The sequence below is a fragment of the Ziziphus jujuba genome, chromosome 1, assembly GCF_031755915.1.
Source record: "Ziziphus jujuba cultivar Dongzao chromosome 1, ASM3175591v1".
NCBI classification, from domain to species: Eukaryota; Viridiplantae; Streptophyta; class Magnoliopsida; order Rosales; family Rhamnaceae; genus Ziziphus; species Ziziphus jujuba.
Genome location: NC_083379.1, coordinates 37,828,559 through 37,849,287, shown reverse-complemented (window position 1 = coordinate 37,849,287; position 20,729 = coordinate 37,828,559). Strand labels below are relative to the sequence as shown.

General features: G+C 33.1%; 3 protein-coding genes across 7 annotated transcripts; 1 reads left to right on the top strand and 2 right to left on the bottom strand.

The window, feature by feature from the left end:
• The first annotated feature begins 4,521 nt into the window (after positions 1-4,521).
• On the top strand, positions 4,522-5,840 carry LOC107432472 (protein NDR1). Its single transcript, XM_016043622.4, has one exon. The coding sequence runs from the start codon at positions 5,009-5,011 to the stop codon at positions 5,648-5,650; it is 642 nt and encodes a 213-aa protein (XP_015899108.3). The 5' UTR covers positions 4,522-5,008; the 3' UTR covers positions 5,651-5,840.
• Positions 5,669-14,776, bottom strand: LOC107431723 (putative multidrug resistance protein). The gene is made up of 7 exons (XM_016042711.4): positions 12,452-14,776; positions 11,602-11,656; positions 11,265-11,452; positions 10,595-11,052; positions 9,938-10,478; positions 7,659-9,631; positions 5,669-7,507 (listed from the first exon to the last, which is right to left on the bottom strand). Exons 1-7 carry the CDS (start codon positions 12,632-12,634, stop codon positions 7,135-7,137), a joined length of 3,771 nt encoding a protein of 1,256 aa, XP_015898197.2. The 5' UTR covers positions 12,635-14,776; the 3' UTR covers positions 5,669-7,134.
• Positions 14,777-14,894: 118 nt separating this feature from the next.
• LOC107432365 (F-box only protein 8) lies at positions 14,895-20,468 on the bottom strand. 5 transcript variants are annotated; one of them, XM_025073914.3, is made up of 4 exons: positions 20,165-20,468; positions 19,371-19,538; positions 15,312-16,576; positions 14,895-15,164 (listed from the first exon to the last, which is right to left on the bottom strand). In XM_025073914.3, the coding sequence occupies exons 3-4, from the start codon at positions 16,498-16,500 to the stop codon at positions 15,112-15,114; spliced, it is 1,242 nt and encodes a 413-aa protein (XP_024929682.3). In that variant the 5' UTR covers positions 16,501-16,576; positions 19,371-19,538; positions 20,165-20,468; the 3' UTR covers positions 14,895-15,111. The 5 variants fall into 5 exon arrangements, with proteins under 5 accessions (XP_024929682.3, XP_024929678.3, XP_024929683.3 ...); XM_025073910.3 differs by having other exon boundaries at positions 19,371-19,523; XM_025073915.3 differs by having other exon boundaries at positions 19,371-19,414.
• Positions 20,469-20,729: the final 261 nt, after the last annotated feature.

Here is a 20,729-nt window from a genome sequence, read left to right as displayed (position 1 = left end):
CTACATATAGATCTTAGTTTGATATGGGATATTAAATATATATATATATATATATATAATTGTTTTATTTATTTAAAAATATGGAAATAAATTCAGTCAAAAAATACGTAAATAAAAGGTTTATAAATTTGATTTGACATGTATGTGTATAATATGTTGTAAATTAAAATATATGAGTATTAAATATACATTAAAATTAATTATTTTTAATATATATGATAAAATTATAACTATTAGTAAGATAATAATAATTTAATATATAAAAAAATCAAAAATATTAAATAATTAAAAAAATATATTTTTTTTATGTTGTTGTAAAAGAGAAAAAAATAATTGAGATTATTTATTTTTTCAAAAATATGTATTTGTTTCACTTGTTTAATACGTGTTCTAAACTTGTCACTTCAAAAAAAATACATATTTTTCCATACGTTTGAAATCATAGGGAAAACATGAATTTTTTTTCCCCCAAAAATATGTACTAATGCATATCATATGAGTACTATTCACAAATTTATTAACTAGGATCTAGATAGCTGGATAGTTAGTCATTCCAATATATATATATATATACATTTATAATATCTTTTATCATAATGTCCTTATAAGATTATACTATAAAACTTTTAATCCTAATTACTTGTTGAATTTGATGGGCTTGTTTAATGGGCATTAGTCTAACTTAATTTCAAAATTAAATTTAAAGGTTTGATTTTTATGTATTTAATATTAATATTATTAAGTGGATATGATAAGAGATTGAGTGTGTGTATATATATATTTATAAATATATGTATAGATACACACAACAAATCTGTTATCAAGTCAATCAAGTAATATTACATTATATAACATCTTTTGTCACAGCCGTTAATAATAGACATATTTTATATACATAATAAATTTATCCCTAACAACTTAAGCTTTTGAAAAAATAGTAATTCAACTTAATATCAAAGTTTAAAATACTACAAACCTGAGTTCAAATCTCACTACTATCACATTAGCACTTGTAAGGACCAATCAATTAAAGAATTAACACAACTGTCACATTAACACTTGTAATCACCTAAAAATCACTTATAAAGACAAAATGAATGGCCTACATGTTAGACATAGCTTTTTACAAAACGGCCTACAAAGTTTGTTTGAATAATTTGTTTATCACCTAAAAATCACTATAAGGACTAAAATGGCCTACATGTTAAACATAGTTTTTTACAAAACGGCCGACAAAGTTTGGATAATTTGTTTAATTGTTCTAGGTTTTATATTTCTAAAATTAATTTTAAAATGTTAATTTGATAAGTTGTTAATATAACATTATTAGATTTAGCTAATAAGAGACTGACTTCATATATATTTATTATATGATCAGTTGGGAGTTCTCAACATAATTAAGAATGTATGTTTTAATTGCTAGAGGTTTCACCTCAATTTTAATTTAAACCTAAAAATATTATTAGGTAAATGACAATCTTTCATACTTACCATATAAATAAGTTTTCCAATGTATCAAAATTGTAGACATATATCATCAAAACATGTCCCAACTAGGAAAACAAGAAGTATATTAAGTGCATGTGATTTATAAGCCGAGAGTATATGGTTATTTTAATAATATATATATATATATATATATATATATATATATCAAAACCCGTGAGCTAACAAAAATTAATCTTTTGTCCAAATGATCTGGTTGCCGACTGCTCTATTATTTGTGACCCTATGAGTCTGAGCCTGTGAGGTCAAGAAAGAGACACACAGAAACAGCCTGCCGTGGGCCAAAACTTTGAAAAGAGATGATCCTATATGGAAAGTGATCTATCTCACCCTCCACATGAAGACAAACGGAAATGAAAGTGAAATTTCTATATATACACACACAAACACACACACACACACACACACACACACATATATATATATATATATATAAAAGAAATAAAAAGACAAAAAGGAGGCATTATTGAAAATAACACTGCTCAAATTGTGGCCATATATTATATTATATATATATATATTTTGGTACAAAAGTATCTGTCCCCTCTTTTAGCCAAAAAGAAAAGTTATCTGTCCCCTCGTCTCTTTTGCTCCTCTTTCATTTATGCGTTATTAAGCTTGTATAACGTACTTCTATGATTTTTATACTTAGAAAACGACTCAACCTGACCAAGTAGGTTTTTTCAGCTTTTAGTTGCTATGAAAAGAACTGCGTTTCTGGGTTGCTTTTGGTTTCTTAGATGCTAGAAAGCAATTCAGCTCTTTACTTTTTAATATGTATAGAAAGTCAGGTCGTACAAGATGGATACAATAATTTTTAAGTCCAATTTATTAATTAAATTGAACTATTTTAAATTTAGTTAAATATATTAGATAAGACTTTAAATAATCTAGTACAACATAGCTGGACATATTAAATTCAATTCATATCTGATAACTTAAGCTTTTAAAAAATTAGTAATTTAATATGGTATAAGAGTTTAAATTTTTAAATATTTAGATTAAAGTCACATTAACATCTATTAAAAAGCATTAACACTTAAGGCGAGCCATGTTATATATATATATATATATATACACACACATATATAAATTAATATTAATATTCATAATTTGCTGATTTTACCCTTTTGTCATAAAACATAAGTTTTTGGCTAAGTAGTACACTAAACTATAACTTGATATATATAACTAAGTTTACATTAGTTTTAGCACGAGGTTTTCGTTATCAACAAATAGTCTGCTTTAATGGATGAGATTTAAAATACATTTATAGTTTAATAAATCTCTATATAAAATTTATTTTTTTCAAATAGAATTTTAAATATATTAATAAATTCATGTTAGATCGCTAATTGATTTTTTCATTCTCAATTTTAAAACGATCTAATAACTAATAAATAAAAATCTATTACTAAAACTATTAGATCAATTTAACATGAATATGATTATATAAATAATGAAGAATATTTTATTGAACCACGTCGAACTATCGTTTGATTACATATAATCTGAATAAAATATTTCGGTAAATGACATTTAATTTAGGCAACATAAGAAGCTCCACATTGTTCGTTATAAAATAATTATATATATTATTATATTGATGCAGTACTTATATTTCTTCTTTTTACGCCTATATTGGTTTTGAAATTTGATATGTGTGTATATATATGTGTACATAATTATATTGTTTGATATATATATATATATATATATTTATTTGTTCATCTATAAATCATCTTTCCTTACAACTTTATTTAAATATTATGCTTACACGACCAAAAAAAAAAAAAAAGTTTCAAGTAGGAGAATAAGGTTTGGCTTTTCTCCTAAATGATTAAATTATAAAGTTACGGAAAATAGAAGTAATGTAGTTTTGATGTATATTTTAAATTTTAATTAAATTTAGTTTCTAAAAATAATTTATAGTCAAATTGAAGAAAAACAATATATACAAATCTTGGTGGAAAAAGTGATTGGGAAGTATGAAAATGTCAAATTGTGAAAGACCAAAAGAAGTTAACCTTTTCTAGATATTTGTACTGGAATCAAATTTGTGGGGAAAAAAACAAAAAGAAAAAATGGGAAAAGAATATGGATTGGACCCTAAGAAAAATATCTCAAAAAAAAAAAACTAGCATGTGGACAATTTGCCTCCATGATAGATCCCGGTGCTATTTTCTGTCCAAAATAGTCTTTTTCGAATTCACATAAACGAAAAAATGAAAAGAAAAATAAAATTCTTTTTGTGATAGGTATCATAACTTCCACTGAACGTAACAAAATATTCAACACAAGACAAGTGTCTTGTTTTATAATTTTGAGTCTCGTGGACTTGCCAAGAAGGCCCGTAAAAGGAGCCCTGCTGAATGCTGAATCTAATTAATGGGCTATTTCCAGTTTTGGCCCGTTTGTTATTGGGCTCCAATACGGGCCTCTTCCCTTGTAGATGAGCAGGGTCCAATACTAGATGGGTTTAAATGGGCCATTACTTGAACGGGCCTTACCATGTTATTAATTATTCATTTGTAGATAAAGCTTATTTTTCTTGCTCTCATCATAACATATACAAATTTGTATATGAAATATATACTTTTTCATCAAAAGAAAAAAAAAAAAAAGATTTATTATAAAAGTTGTATCATCCTCAAAGTTTTTTCATTAAAAAAAAATTAACAAATTAAAAATAAATCAATCTAGAAGGTGAATCTATCAAAATTATGTTTGTTACTGGTAGATAGTTTGTTCCCCGAAATCACCTGGAAATCCTAAAGATTCACAGCAGAATCCAAGCCTGCACGAATGTTCAAGCCATTCATGCACTGTTACTATGTTTTACTGCCTATTCTCTTTGTGCAAATTTGCTATCGGTCCAAAAACTGTGAATAAATTACAGTCAACGTGGACAGATCTCATTGGACAGACTTTTACAAGAAGTATTATTCTTGTCCTTTTCTTTTTTCTGAAATTGACCAGCTTTTATATCTTCTTTATCTCTCACCCATATCAATGTTAGAAGAAATATTACTCAAATTTAATTTCTTCAAAAAAAATCACAGAGAAACTATAGAATCACCAAAGGCATCAAAAATCCTTGTATGACAGCCACCAGTTCTTTGATCAAAACCCAATCCACCATTCATCATGATGAAAAAAGTTAAAACAATTAATCACAGACAGAATCTTCAGCTTCCTTTTTCCACCACCATATCCCAAGATTTCATTGGTCCTTGACCATCATCTACATGTCCATTTGAGCAACAACACCGCGTCTCCCAAAAAGCGAAAAAAATAAATAAAAAATAAAAATAAAAAACACAAAAAACAAAAACATCTAGCGCAATTGACTTTAGTAAAGAAAGACTTTCAACAGTAACAATGGTGCTGCTCGCTATGTAGCTTCCTCATCTTCTTTCATTCTTTTCTCTCCTCCATTTCGATCTTCTTTCTTTGCAAAATTTAGGATCAAACCCAGCTCACCAAATTCTCGCCGGAAAACATGGAGGAATCCGGTGGGTGTTGCCGTTGCTGTTTCAGCTTCATATTCACTCTGGGTCTCACAGCTCTGTTTTTGTGGCTAAGCCTACGCACTTCGAACCCCACTTGTTCTATACAATCATTCTACGCTCCAGCTCTGAATCAGTCACTGAAAGCACGAGACAACACCACCATCTACTTCCTGCTGAAGCTCGACAATGGAAACAAGGACAAAGGGATTTACTACGACAACATCAACCTCACTGTGTCATACAAAACCAACGTCACTCCGCCAATCTACATCAACAACTTGACCATACATAGCTTCTATCAGGGGCATAACAAGAAGGCCAAGAAAAACCAGAGCTTTGTTCCTGATGCTCGGTTTAACTGGACGGCGGCGAACCAGTCGGTTGCGAGGAATGAGAGTGTGATATTCCGGGTGGATTTGGCGACGGCGGTGAGGTTCAAGATCATTGCTTGGAAGACCAAGAGGCACAGGTTGGTTGTTGGAGCAGATGTGGAGATTAATTATGAAGGTGCTAAGAAGAAGAAGAAGGGTATTAAGCTCTCCGGTGGACCAAAGCTTCTTGGTTTTTACTCTGTTCAGGTTGGTATTTTGGTCAATTTGTTAGCTTTGCTTTTCCTTAATTATTATTGGTAATTTTTATTTTTATTAGTATTTTTAAAAAAAATTTAGGATGATTTATTTGTATTTCTATGTCCTAGTTTCCTTTTCTTTTCTTTTTTTTTCTTTATTATTATTTTTTTTTTTTCACTTGAGGAACAATTTTGTATGCTCGAAAAAGGGGATAATCTTGGAATGCAAAATTTATTGGTGGTTATTTTGATGATTTTTTGGGATCCATTACTTTTATTATTATTATTATTATTATTATTACCTATTTTTGTTCTTAGATTTGTTAGGATATATATTAAAATGGTTGTTGATCATTTAAAGAAATGACTCTATGAATCTCACCTATGGATGGAGAGGTTGGATAATTAATTATGTTGGTCCTAGTTATAGTGAGATCTCCGATGAATGTTCCTTTCCCATAATTGATTGAGTTTGGGAAAATTGGGTAAGCTGGGTAGACATGATGAGGGCCAGTTTTCATTATGGTTCTTAGAAATTGTAAAGCTTATTGGAAATTTCTTTATGTTTTCCTTGATAAGTATGAGAAAGAAAAGGTTGGTCCCACACGACAACGTGTTTTCTTTTTTTAAGAGAGAAAGAAAATACGTTGTTTTGAACTAGTTTTCGATAATTTCTGAGTAAGTTCACTTCACATTGGCCGATTTACAATGCAGGCCAACAAGAAGCTTTTTGTCCTGTCTGGCAATGAGTTAGCATAGTGTTTTTGTTTTTAAAATCACAAAAAAAAAAAAATAATAATAATAATAAATAAATAAATAAAAAGAGGATTTTTCTATTTCCTACATGGCTAGACAAGCTTTCTAAGTTTTGACTGAATATTATTCTTTATCCGTCACCACCTCCAAAACAAATACAAAAATATTTAATACCAAAGAGTGACGTTTGGCTGTGTGTGTTCTTCTAAATTGAATAGGAGCTTCAAACTTTCAATTTAGATATAGGTAAGTGTGAGCTTTTGCCATTTTAAAGTTCTGTAGGGAATATAGTAACATGGGTTGGGAAAAAAAAAATAAAGAAAAAAAAGAGGAAAAAGGAAAAGTTTTAATCAGCTAGATAGCAATAGCATCTTTCATATAAAAAAAAAAAATAAATAAATAAATAAAAAGGTTTGAAACTGAAAACATTATTGTCTAAACTAAAGTAGAAAACGGTCCCTCTCTACACTACTACCCCTTGTGTGCTTATAAGATGAGTTTAATCATATAGTGGAAAAGGAATATTCAATAAACTGAAGTGGAATATGGGAATCCATGGTAGTGCTCTAGGAGATTTTAGTTTGCAAATATCAAGAATATAAAACATACATAGCACAAAACTCTTGGTTATTTTTTATCTCCACCAAAACTTAATTAACATGCATGTAACACATAATTACAGAATTTATGATAAGAATCATGAAGTTGAGCCTAAACACGATCCATAGGTTTCAGTACAACTGCTGTGGTTTACTAACGATCCATAGGTTTCAGTACAACTGCTTTGGTTTACTAGGAAGGTAAGTTTCCGGTTTGTAGTTTTATGAGAGAACAGTAGGCTCCATTCCTTCCTAATGAAATCAATTCATTATGTGAGCCTTGTTCTGCAACGTTTCCATTCTTGATGACAGCAATGGTGTTGGACTTTTGTATGGTAGATAGCCTGTGAGCAATGACTATGCAGGTTCTGTCAACCATCATCTTTTCAAGTGCTTCTTGAACCAAGTTTTCCGATACACTATCAAGCGCACTGGTTGCCTCGTCCAACAGCAGGATTGATGGGTTCTTCAGGATTGCACGAGCTAGTGCTATCCTTTGTTTCTGACCTCCTGATAGCTGAACTCCTCTCTCTCCACAGTACGTATCATATCCATCTTTCATTCCACTGAAAGTGGAAAAAGAAAAAATAAAAATAAAAATAGAAATTGAACTAGTTAAGAACATTAAATCATGCTTACTGTGTTAACAAATCAGTAATGTGATAGGAATTGAGGTAGCTGTGTTTCTAATTCTATCATCAACTGTATTTTGCATACCTTATGAATTCATGAGCGTTAGCATGAACTGCAGCCCTTTTTATCTCGGACTCTGTTGCCTTTGGTTTCCCATAGGCAATGTTTTCGCGGATGGTTCCTGCGAAAAGGGTTGGCTCCTGACTAACTAATGCAATATGAGACCTCAAAATTCTCAATTTATAGTTCTTTACATCCTGTTCATCTACGTGTATTGACCCTTTCAAAGGATCATAAAACCTCTCAATGAGCCCGATAAGGGTCGATTTTCCAGAACCACTTTGGCCTACAAGTGCAACTGTTCTGCCTGCTTCAATCCTGAGGCTCAATCCCCTGAGGATCATCTGATCAGGCCTTGTTGGATATGAAAAGAATACATTTTTGAACTCTATACGACCTTTTACCCTTTTCTTAAGGTCAAGTCCCCACTTGCTGTCCGGGTCAATCTCAGTTTTCCTATCTAACATTGCAAAAACTGATTGAATTGCACTGCTTCCTTTAGATATATCAGAAGTCATACTTCCAGCTTCTGCAATGATATAAGCTGTAAACAGCAGTATCAAGAATGCTTGGAAAAGATGTTTTGGGGTTATTAAATCCTGCACCAATAGCCTTCCACCATACCAGTAAGCTAAAGCTGTCGCAGCTGTGTTGAAGAATTGAGAACTAAACAAGCCAAGACCAGAAACGTAGGACTGTTTAACACTCTCCTTCCTAGGACCTTTCAATGTGGCACCAAAGAGGCCCAAAATTCTTTTCTGAGAAGAAAAGGCGGTTATAGTTCTGTGGTTAATGACAGCTTCACTTGCCAGTTGGCTTCCTTCCTTTTGAGCTTTTCTAGCTTTCTCAGCCATACTCTTCATTAAGACGCTTCTTGAGTAAAAGCTCCCAATGACAAGTGGCTGCACTGCTATCATCACGAGGGCAAGCCTCCAAGTGAGTATAAGTCCAAGCACATAAGCAAAGCAAGCACCGAAAATTGCTTGTACCAGCAATGACATTCTGTCTCCAACAAGGGATCTAACCATGTTGGCTTCGGTTGCTAGCCTTGCACAAATGGCTGCACTTGTGTTCTCATCTTCATCAAACCATCCAACCTCAAAAGTCATCAACTTCTCAAGTAGTTTCTCCCTTACCCTCTTTGTCAACTTTTCTCCCATGATTGCAAAATTGGAATGCTGTATAACATTGGTAACGAAGTTGAAAACACCAATGCCTAAGAAAATAAGGGACAGGGTTCTGGATTTGGACTTGATCTCTGATTTATCTGTGAGGAAGTAAACTGATATAAGTGATCCTACACAATATGCGTTTATTGGTTGTACAGCCCCAGAACCAATTGCACCCAAGCAACCAAGTAAGGCTTTTCCCCACTCGGGTGAGTTCATTTTCAACAAACGCCACTGAGAAGGAGGAGGATAAGAGGATCGCTTTAAGTCGTCATCTTCTTCTTCATAACTTTCATCACCAGGGCCATATTGGATAGAGTAGGAGTAGGGTGTGCCCAAGGAAATGGACATTGCTGTACTGTAGGGGTATATTGATGGAGTACTGTGGGCACTGGATCTAATACTAATAGGGCTTGGTGTAGCACTCCTCCTACGTCTAGATTTCCCTTCTAGCTGGTCATTGAACTCATTTGGAGCTTCGTTTTCCATTGCCACCTGCTGCAATTGTAACATCTTGAAATACTCGCCACCTTGCCCCCCATTCATTTTCATCAGCTTGTTATGTGAACCTGATTCAACTACCTTCCCAGCCTGGAGGACAATGATCAAGTCTGCTGTTCTGATTGTGGACAAGCGGTGGGCAATGCTGATTGTTGTTCTCCCTTTTGAAGCCTGATCAATTGCCTCTTGTACTACTGTTTCAGACTGAGCATCCAATGCACTTGTGGCCTCATCAAGCAGCAGAATCTTTGGATCCCTTAGTAGAGCTCTTGCTATGGCAATTCGTTGCTTTTGCCCACCTGACATTTGAAATCCAAACTGACCAACCTGGGAAACCAATACAGTAGTTTAAGTTACAAATCAGCTTACAGGAAAAACCATACGCAAGTTGAATCTGTGTCAAGTTTTTCTTCGAGTTCAAGATTTTATGAAATAGTGATGCTTTTAACATGATATAGGACCTACAAGTTTTATCTGTTTATTTTCGTATTTAAAAGTTAATAGTCATCAACTACTGTGAGCATCCAAGATCTTAGATTCTTTAAGTTCTTTCAACAACTAAATTACAAAAACGAAAAACATGCATTTCCTTCTGTTTTTAAAGCAGAATTAAAGACAATTAGTAAAGCTTACTTGGGTTTCATATCCATCTGCCAACTTAACAATGAAGTCATGTGCGTTTGCGGCTTTAGCAGCAAGGATCACTTGCTCCACTGAAGCTCCTTCTTTCCCAAAGAGAATATTCTCTTTTATGGATGTTGCAAAGAGCACAGGTTCCTGATTAACCAGACCCATCTGGGATCTCAACCATTTCAACTGGAGTCTTCTTATTTTGTATCCATCCAAGAAAATTTCTCCTTCTATGGGGTCATAAAATCTTTCAAGGAGTGCAATAATTGTGGACTTGCCAGAGCCACTGCCCCCAACAAGACCTACCTTCTTACCGGCTGGAACTTTCAGGTTTAAACCTTCTAAAACTGGTGTATCAGGTCTTGATGGATAACTAAAATAGATGTCTTTAAATTCTATCTCTCCTCTCACATATGATAAAGCTTTTCCTTTTCTATCTTCAGTGTCAATAGCAGGAACTCGATCAATCATTTCAAGAATTCGAGTTGTAGCTGCCGATGCTTCTGTGAGGGCAGTCAAATTTGGTAGAGCACTCAAAATACTCCTGCATTGGTAACAAAACTAAATGAGTTCTCAATTTTTAAAACAAGGAAATCAAGCTTACCAATGAATATGATATAAGACAGAATTAAAAGCACTTAGTTCAGAGAAATCACTCACAAGCCTCCCATGAGGACATTGAACCCGGCTATAAAAACGTGGCCACCTTGTTCTCCTTTTTGAGTAACCAAATAAGTTCCAACCCAAGCCTGAAAACCCCAGCCCACATAAATGATTCCCATGCTTCCCATCATCAATCCCTTGATAAAACCAGCCTTTATCCCGAATTCTAAGACTTTCTGAAGTGCTTTGCTGAACCTATCTAGCGTTTGATTCTCCCCCACGTATGAATATACAGTTCTAACAGAAGAAATTGATTGTTCTGCAATACCACCAGCAACTCCATAAGCTTCAATCATCTTCATTGCAAGTCCCATCAGGATTTTCCCGAATACAAGTCCCGGAGCAATGAACATTATTGAGAGTGGCATAGCTGCTAGTGTGAGTCTCCATGACAGTGTGAAGGCAAATATGTGACAGAACAAGAAGGTTGACATATAAGCCAGGCAGTCTGGTATCTACATAAGGGAAAGGACCAGATTTCTTGTTAAAAGGATAAACACCAATTGAAGTCTAAAAAAAAAAATATATATATATATATATTTCATGTTTTGTAATTAGCTTGATATATAATTTGGTTTGCTTTCTAGCAGTTTAAACTTTTTGATATTGATGGTACAATAGCTAGCTATCAAAATAATAGTTCTTTCTTAACTGAGTTGGAGCAAACCTTTTCACATAGAGCAACTTGGACTGCATTTGCATCTGAGGAGATGATTGAGACAACTTGGTAAGTTGTTGAAGAACCAGCAGTTTGTGTGTCAAAGAAACCAGCTTCTTGTCTGAGAACAGATTTCAGATACTCTGTTCTCATTCTTGATGTTTGCCTTTCAGCAGTTCTAGTCCAACAAAGTCCCTCTGGAAAATGTAAATGATCAAGTTCATTTGCTAATAACTCTTTTTTTTTTTTTTCTTTTTTTTTTCCAAGAAAAAGTGATAAAAAAGGAAAGTTCTAATTAGATTTATATATTAAGATTATTATTATTATGAAAGAAAATACTGCATACCCACAAAGGCAGAAAGCCCAACTCCAATTGCAGCATAGAGTAGCCTTAGTGCAAACTGAAAAATCACAGATAGTAACCTTACGAACTGTTTTAAACTACTCAAAGTCCATTATGCGAAAAAGGGATTATGCAGATCAAAGAAAAAACCGCAATTTCCAATTTATTTATGCCCTTAGTGAAAGAGTATGTTTGTTTGTTCCTAGTATTTTTTCTTAGTTAAAAAAAATAAAAAAGAAAATTGTAAAAATTGAATATACTCTTGTATGGACTATGGAGTTAGATAACTTTTAGGTTATTGTTCAACTTCTCTTTCACAAACTAACAAAACTGTTTTTGTTAGTTTGAAAGCAGTTTTCTAGAACGATAAAATACATCATATTTTATCAATTTCATCGTTGCTTTCTTTCTTAATCTATCCCATTAAAGTATACTATATGGTTTTTTTATGTTGTTTTCTAATTGAGCTCTTTTCAAATTCAATACACATCACGTTTTCCAACTTTAGAAATCATCATTAAAAAAATAATAATAAAAAAAAAATCTTATTTTCAATATACATAGACATATATAGTTTTCAGATCATGAACCAAAACCATTACTCTTCTCTGCACTATTTCAAACGGTGTGCCTAAACATACTAAGTTTGGCTATCTGAGTTTGGAAAAATGTTAATATGTCCCATTGTTACAATCGTTGATATAGTAGCATGGAAAGTCTAGAGAATAATGACAAAGCAAGCTACTATTTTTTCATGCAATGATTTGAGCTTGAATCCTCCTATCGTAAAAAGCAAAAAAAAAAAAAAAAAAAAAAAAAAAACAAATCATGGATATATGTTTGATACGGTTACCTTGTCTACATCATCATTTGTGAGAGAGCCGTTGGAACTTCCATAGGAATTGATAACATCACTAAGGATGTACATCATCAGAGGGTTCTGCAACCCATCTCCAAGGCTTCCTAATGTCCCCAAAAACATCAATAACTTGTCCAGACCATCTGCATACCTAAACATACTATCTTTCATCCCCATTTTCCAATATCCTTATTAACCCTTTCTAGGGAGAGACCCGCTCCAACTTCATTACCTATTTTTACCAACTACAACTTATATTTATACACAATCTTTCTCTTACACTTCTTTTGGCAGATTATTTATCTATTTTTTATTACCATTTTCATTAACTGTAATGCCGCTTCCAATGCCAATTGTCTAGTAAATTAATGGTTTTTATTTTTATTTTATTTTATTTTTTTTGGGTCAACATTTTCAGCCGGCAACCCGTTCTATGCTTTTGTAGGACATGAAATCATTGTTTTTTTCTGTATATAGTTCTGACTCACTAACATTCTTTCCCAGGTACTGTTTATTTGTATTTTAGCAGTCCCTTCTACTTGCTTAGAATTATTCCCAATTCTTCACAGTTGAAAACTATGCAAATCGGATCTGGGAATAGTATCATTAAGTGAAAATGACCTTGTTTTTTGATGACTGTGAGAGAGACCATTCAGTTTCTGGTGGGTATTTTTCTTGTGTCTTTGCACTGTTGTATAAGGCCAGGCTAGCAACAGGTCAATTTTTTTTTTTTTTTTTTTTTTTGCCCCCCCATTCGGCTGCGGCCTTATCTGGTTTATTACTTGTGTTTGTTTTTATTATTTTCCATCACTATGCATTTTGCCAGCATTTGCCATTCTGTAAACACTTCCAAAAGGTAAGAACAAATTAATTAAGTTGAAAATCAATTAAAATGGATTAATCATGAAAATGGTCTCCTAAAAAGCAATCCAATAATGATGTTATATACTAATTATTTACTAATCAATTGTCCAAACTCTAACAGATTTTATTCATTGGAGACTCCCAATGTTGCACTATACATTTAGTTGTCTAATTAGATTGAGATTTATTTATTTATTTTTTCCCCTTTTCCCCCTAAAATGGGACCACTTAAAATTCCTCCAGTTATTATTTTATGACATGTGTACTTTGAATGAGTCTATTATTCCAAAATCTTCGTAGTCTACTATTTTGTCATCTTTCTCTTTCCATAAAATGCCACTTAAAAAGTCATTTGTGAGATTTCTTATTCAAGAGGGTTTTTATTGATTATTTTAGTAGAGGGTGCGATAGCTACACAAATAACCTTGATGTTGTAATTTATCCTATATGTGGATATAGAGCTTTCTTGAGAAAGAAGGCTCAGTGCCTATTCTTGATGGATTTTGCTATTGCTATTGAACGATGTAATACAAAATAATCCATAATATTGTCATCTCAAAACTCTGACATCAACACTCCAAAGTGGACATGCCTACATAAGGACAAGATCTACAGTTAACTCAAAATTTGATTTACATGCAAAGGAATCTGCCTTTCCTTAGTCCCTGTAGAGGGTTTCTAGAATCACAATTACAATGGTTGGTATTGGCCTGTGCCTTGGTTTAAAACCACAGAAATGCTTTTGAGTTTATTCTTTCACTCTCTTTTCCTTCACATTCTGTGGCTTAAAAGTTTTTGTTCATCATCTTAGCACATGAAGCCTGATTTGAGCTACATTGCTTACCATATAGGTACAATATATGAATCATTTTTTGTGCAGTTTTCTTTTGATGGGCTTTCCATGTTACTAGTTTTATTTTCTTGAACTCTTTACCACCTACTAAACCAACTTTGTTTCAGAGTCTAAAATTTGTGGATGACTCCTAAAATGTAATCAATTTCCACTACTCTTAGACCTATGATTTATGCTGTTTCACAGTCACCAACAATGAAGTTTATACTACACTTTGCATGTATCAAGCAGCTGGTCCATTCTAACACATATACAAATAAGAAAGATTTACAATTCTTCTTATTTTTAGTGCCCTTTTCCTCAACAAACCACACCTGGAGTTCTCCATCTAACTGGTGGTTGACCTCAACAATTGTGAGTTTCAAAACTAGTATTTCCTTTGATTGAGGTATATCACCCTGAAGCCCCAGGTAAAAAGAAGAGATAAAGGCTAAACTAATAGCCTTCTCCAATCACATATCAGTGAATCAAGAAAAAAATATTTGTATAGCCAAAGAAATTGTGTCAATAATATTTCAACAATACTATCTCAAAATAGGATATGATTTAAACTGCCCTCAGGCTAAACTAATAGCCTTCTCCAATCACATATCAGTGAATCAAGAAAAAAATATTTGTATAGCCAAAGAAATTGTGTCAATAATATTATCTCAAAATAGGATATGATTTAAACTGCCCTCCTAAAAAGATTATTACTTTATCTCCAATGGCAGGGATAGAGCAAGAAGATATGGAAAAAAACACCTATTCTGGAGTGTCATAAGAACCATAACAAAACAAAAACCAATTCATAGGTTCTGGAAAGTAACATAAACAACAGAAATTAAAACATAACACAAAGCAGGAAAATCACATAGAAAGACTTAAAGAGGTTTGACACAGAACTGTGATCATGGGGAAAATAAAAGGTCATGCCATCCAGTAGGAAAAATGAGAATCAGGCTTCAGTTGTCTTGTCTTCCTCTCCATCAGAAAATGAAGCTCCGTTACCTATACAAGAAATTCGTTGCATTATATTTGAATTGTTTTAGTCATTTCAAACTAAAATAAAAATCAGCTTGGTATATGCAATAAATTGTAACTTCATTTTGAATAAAGACTTGTATGTTAAAAGAACTGGAGATGAGGTATACTTACATGGGAGGAAGCTTTGTGAATATTTAAACACAACTGGAAATTCCACTTCAAGCTCATCCCCAAGGGCAAGTTTCCTCCAAATATTTTCTTTAGGATAAAATATGAAAAAGTAGTTTGTGGTAATGAGAAAAACTTCACCCCTTATGACGGTTAAAGAGTCGGTGCATTCAATACCTGTGTAGGGAATAGCATCACTACATTTCAAATCCCACTCAGACTCATTGCTGTCCGTTAAATCCCATATGTTTATGATTAAATCCTCATCATAAACAACTACTAGAGATAAGCAACCATCAAAATCGACCAAGAAAGAATGTTCAGTGACAAAATCTGGAAGACTCATTGTGCTAAAATTTTCCTCCATATCAACTGATAGAATTGACCCAGCAACATCGCGATTATTTTTGGAAGCAACAAACCAGTAGACTTTTCCATCAACATATACATGATTAGAACCCATGGGGCGATGTGGAACACGACCTATACCTCTCCATGTTCCGGTGGCAGACGAATATATATCACATTCAGATTCAATGCAGATATTTGGAGATTCAGCTTCAGCTTCAGAATCTGATTCAGGTTCAGATTCAGATTTAGAAAGGAAAAACCGAAACACTTTATAACAGCCAGTTTCAGGGCCAAAGGCAACTCCGACAGCTAGTTGCTTCACAGATGGGCTACTTTTTGGAAGTAATAGAACTTCACGAGTAGCAGGATTGCACATACGGATTTCTAACTCTGTCAGATTCTTTTCACTCTTGTTGGAGACTGGGAGATAGTTGATGAAACATACTAAACCATCATAAGAACAAATCATACTTAGATCAGAAACATTTTCACAGCCTGGAAGAGTGATCATCTCATCCACGTCCCCATATTCATCTAGCACGTACATCTTTGGTTTTGCATCAGTATAAGGATAAAGTATATACATGGGATTATCTCTGGACCAGGTCAGCTGCAATTTCTTGAAGTTTGAACTGCTTATCAGTCCATTCCAAAGTTTAGAGACAGTCTTGAAAAGTAAGAGACCCTGAACAGGAATCCTTGAGAGAATATTGGTAACAATGTCTATCGTAAATTGTACTTCATTCCAATTACCCTTTGACCTCCGAGTATGCTTACTCTTTGTCCTCCGTATATGCTTACACTTTCTCCTCTGAATAGGCATATCAATAGCTTTATCCATTTTAATCTTCTATACTGCTTTTCTTTCAAGAGAAGTCACTACTACCCGCTCGGAAAGAATTCCAGATGAAAGCTATCTGCAAAATAAAGAAATTAGACTTATTCTTTTTGAAACATGATCATCGAGGAAAATCATATGGTAAAAGTTCAGGTTGCATTCTCTAACCCATAAACCTCCATTTGATGTAATTGATGCAATATCAGGAACAGTACAATAATACTCTACCCATGAAGGGTGCTTTAGGACACCTCAAGATTTTGAATGTAGATAAGCATGTAACACAATGTCGACAAACTTAATGGGAAATAAACTGATCATGCATATATTTTCCTTCAAACAGAAAACTATATATCACCAAACAAGCCAAGGAATTTACCACATTCATCCTGAACGAGTTTGTGCCAAATCTGTATCCATATATTCAACCACTACTAATAAAAAAGATAACAGTCTATAGAGAACTATTGAGAACATACAGATTCATGACCATAATAATCTAGGTTCTTGTCACAAGGAATCAACATTTGATAATTGAAAAACTATCAATACGATTTATTAAGCTATGCCCCAATGATTAACTAGAAGGAGCAACATCAAAAAAAATTCATTTCAAACCACCCAACCAGGGAACAACTAATTGTTAAGTATCATTACTGTTCCCTGCAAGCCCTAATTTTGACACAATTAATGACTCTGAAATATAAAAAAATTGAGAAACTAATAAGATTCAAAAAGAATTTGCTGAATATCATCAAACTTGACGTTGAATTTGGACAATAATAAATACCAAAAGTAATACTTCCACTACTATAAGAAGAGAAAAGAAAAACCTCTTTGAAACTAAATATACACATATTTTCACAGGAATCGCAAACCTCAGATTATTCTGCATTTAGGGAACTGTTGTCTCCTCTTTTAGAGGATATTCCATGACTTAATCATACCTATGCCAGTTGCAATGCTAAAAAGCTTATGGAGACCAACTACATGCCCAACAGGCTTCTCCTGCACTAATTTAGTCCTGTTACCAACACCTAAATCCTCCTTGTACAGCCAGAAAATTAACAAATAATGATGTATAGAAGAAGATCCATAAGAAAACGAAAAATGAATAAGCAGCTAAAGACACAGCAAAATGAAGAAATGGAATATCAGCAATTCAACAATTTCTTTACCGAGGCTATATAATCCTATGCTAGTTGAAATGCTCAAAAGGTTACAGGAAACGAACTACATGGTTAACAGGTTTCTCCTGCAGAAAAGTAGTCCGGCTACCAACACCTTAATTGTCTTGATGTATAGAAGAAGAGCCAAAAGAAAACAGCAAAGTGAACAAAAGGCTAGAAAGACAACAAACTGAAGAAATGGAATATCAATAATCCAACAATAACAAAATTAAAAAGGCAAAAAATTTCTCTACCAATGCTAGGAAGAAATGCAACTTGATCTTTTAAGAACCATATAACACTTTTGCTAACACCAAAAGGAAGAAAAAGGTGAAAAATAAGAGATAACACAAGAAGGAACTCACAAAGAAATAGAGAGATTAGAAAATGTTTCTCGAATGAATAAGAAAGAGTAACCGAATACTCATAAAGCACATCAAGCATCAACCCCTATGTCAACCTGGCAATCTGAGCCTTCATGCATCGCAACAAGTGGTCGGTAAAACGGGGTTAGGTGAGCGAGAAAACCAATAAAGTAAGGAATCAAATGGTTTAACTTTATTAGAATCAAACGGTTTAACTTTATTAGACTTTACAAACAAGTTTTTGTTGTAAAAAGATTACCATATTACCATTTCCCTCTCTCAAATAAGGAAATTTACAGAAGTTTCTATATAAACTAGTAGTAACGTTTACATTGCAAAGCTAAGCCTTCATGAATTACAACAAGTCGGTAAAATGGGATTAGGCGGGTGAGAGTCCCAAGAAAATAAGGAACTAAAGGGCTCATCAAGCATCAATCCTATGTCAACCTGGCAATTCAAGCCTTCATGCATTGCAACAGGTGGTCGGTGAAGGGGGTTAGGTGAGTGAGAAAACCAAGAAAATAAGAAATCAAATGATTTAAATTTATTGGACTTTTAAAACAAGTTCTTATTGTAAAAAAATTACTTTTAAAACAAGTTCTTATTGTAAAAAAATTATCATATTACCATTTTCCTCCCTCCGATAAGGAAATTTACAAACCTTTCACCCTAAACTAGTAGTTACGTTTACCAGGTAAGCTAAGCCTTTTTATCGCCTTCTATATGAATGTAAATTGTAAAAACGTTTCTATGGTATAACTTTTCCACATTTTCTTTAATAAGAGGGATCTTAAAGTCCTCATCATGAATTAGTTATGACATTTAAATGACAATTCAAGCCTTCATGCATTGCAACAAGTAGTCGATGAAATGGGATTGGACAAGCAAGAATCACAAGAAAGTAAAGGGAATCAAAGTAGATCCATTGTAATTTTCCCCCTCTTTTACAATAATGTTTATATTGGTTTTGTTAGCACCTAATTCTAATATTTACCTAATAAAGAAAGGGTAACAAATGGTTGTTTTCTATTAATTTTGTGAGGTGTTATCTGCAAATAAATTTTCATACTATAATGTATTTTTCTCGCTCACAGTAAAGATGTTCATATAGGTTTTCTTTATGACCTACTAGCAATACTTACCAACTGCATAAGTTTCTTACCATTTCTGTGAAACAGCAACTTGTATATACAATTTCTTAGTAAATTTTTGCATCTTTTTTACCTCATCTGCTGGTCAAATGATAGGAGTATGCTATGATATAACGGATTACAATAACAATTAACTGAACAGAATAAAAATATTCAACAAAACTAGGCATAATGACCATACGACATACCTTTTAACAATAGAACTGCTACTGGCATAAGGCTTATATCGATGCTGCCAGAGAAATGCTTTACATTAAGTCATCTCGATGCATACTTTTACAAATAAATGTTGTAGTCAATGTTGCCTCTTTTGTCAATCATGAGAGTGAATAAGTAAATTCCTGAAAGCAATATACCTGTGCATAATTATGTGTTTTTTTAACCACATAAGTGGTATTGCAAGAAAAAGGAAAATTTATTCCGAAAATTTTACTTAAAGTTCAATAGATGTACTCCAGTATATGCTCCAACAATTAATTTACACAGCTAACACCGCTGAAACAAAATTGTCGCCCTAAATATAAATAACCAATTACAGCATAAATAATTTAATCTTTCCCTGTTTCTACATTGTGTGTGAGTAAGTATAAAAGTCGAGTAAAATTTCATTTGTGTATATTATGAACTAAACACTGACAGTTTGTAGCAATGCACTTCATATTTATCAATTTGTAGCAATGCACAAAACTGGAAACACAAAGACATAAAAAACATCACAGGATATACCCATTAAAAAACAAATAACAACATTCTAACAGTAACAATACGAAATTTAAGGTTTTTTCCCGTTTAAGAAAAAAGCAGAATGTTCCTGCAATTTCATTCTCATCTTCGTATCATTTCTAACTTCATGTCCAGAGGCATTAATATGACATCAAAAAAGACGGTAAAGCAGTCATGCAAATTCATAAAAACCAGAGGGCAAGAAAGAAATTAAAAAAAAAAAAGAAAAAAAAAAAGAAAGAAAGACTTTGAATTTTACCTCTGTCTGTGTCGACCCAAATATTTCTAAAAGTGGATAGAATTTCCATGCAAAGCAAAGGAGGGAGTTGAAGGTGAAGTTTCCCAAATCCCAAACAGTAGCCAGCGGAAATGAGAACAAGGTTTTGGGTCGGGTGGGTAGGTCAGCATTTGATGGGGTTTGTGTGTGTTTGTGGGTGCAAAGGAAGCATTCAGGGCTCAAATGCAGAGAAAATTTGGAGTTTGAAAAAAGCATAACCATCGCAGACTTTGAAACTGACATGTTTGAGTGAGTGCCTGTTACTGAGCTCTTATAATGCTCGGCAACAACACCAAATATGATATTCTTTTACAAGATGTTTGTGTCTCGTAACGTAATTTCATTTTCACTAGCATATCCAAAATTTTATTTATATATATATATACATAAATGGAATATGATATTTATTCCATAATAAGGTTTTTTATTTTTTTCCTTCACGTAATATTCCATAACAAGTTTGATGCATACATTTTTTCATTTTAATTTTCTATTTTTGGGTTTCTTATGAGGAGAAATTTTACTAGAAAGAACAAGCTGTGCATGT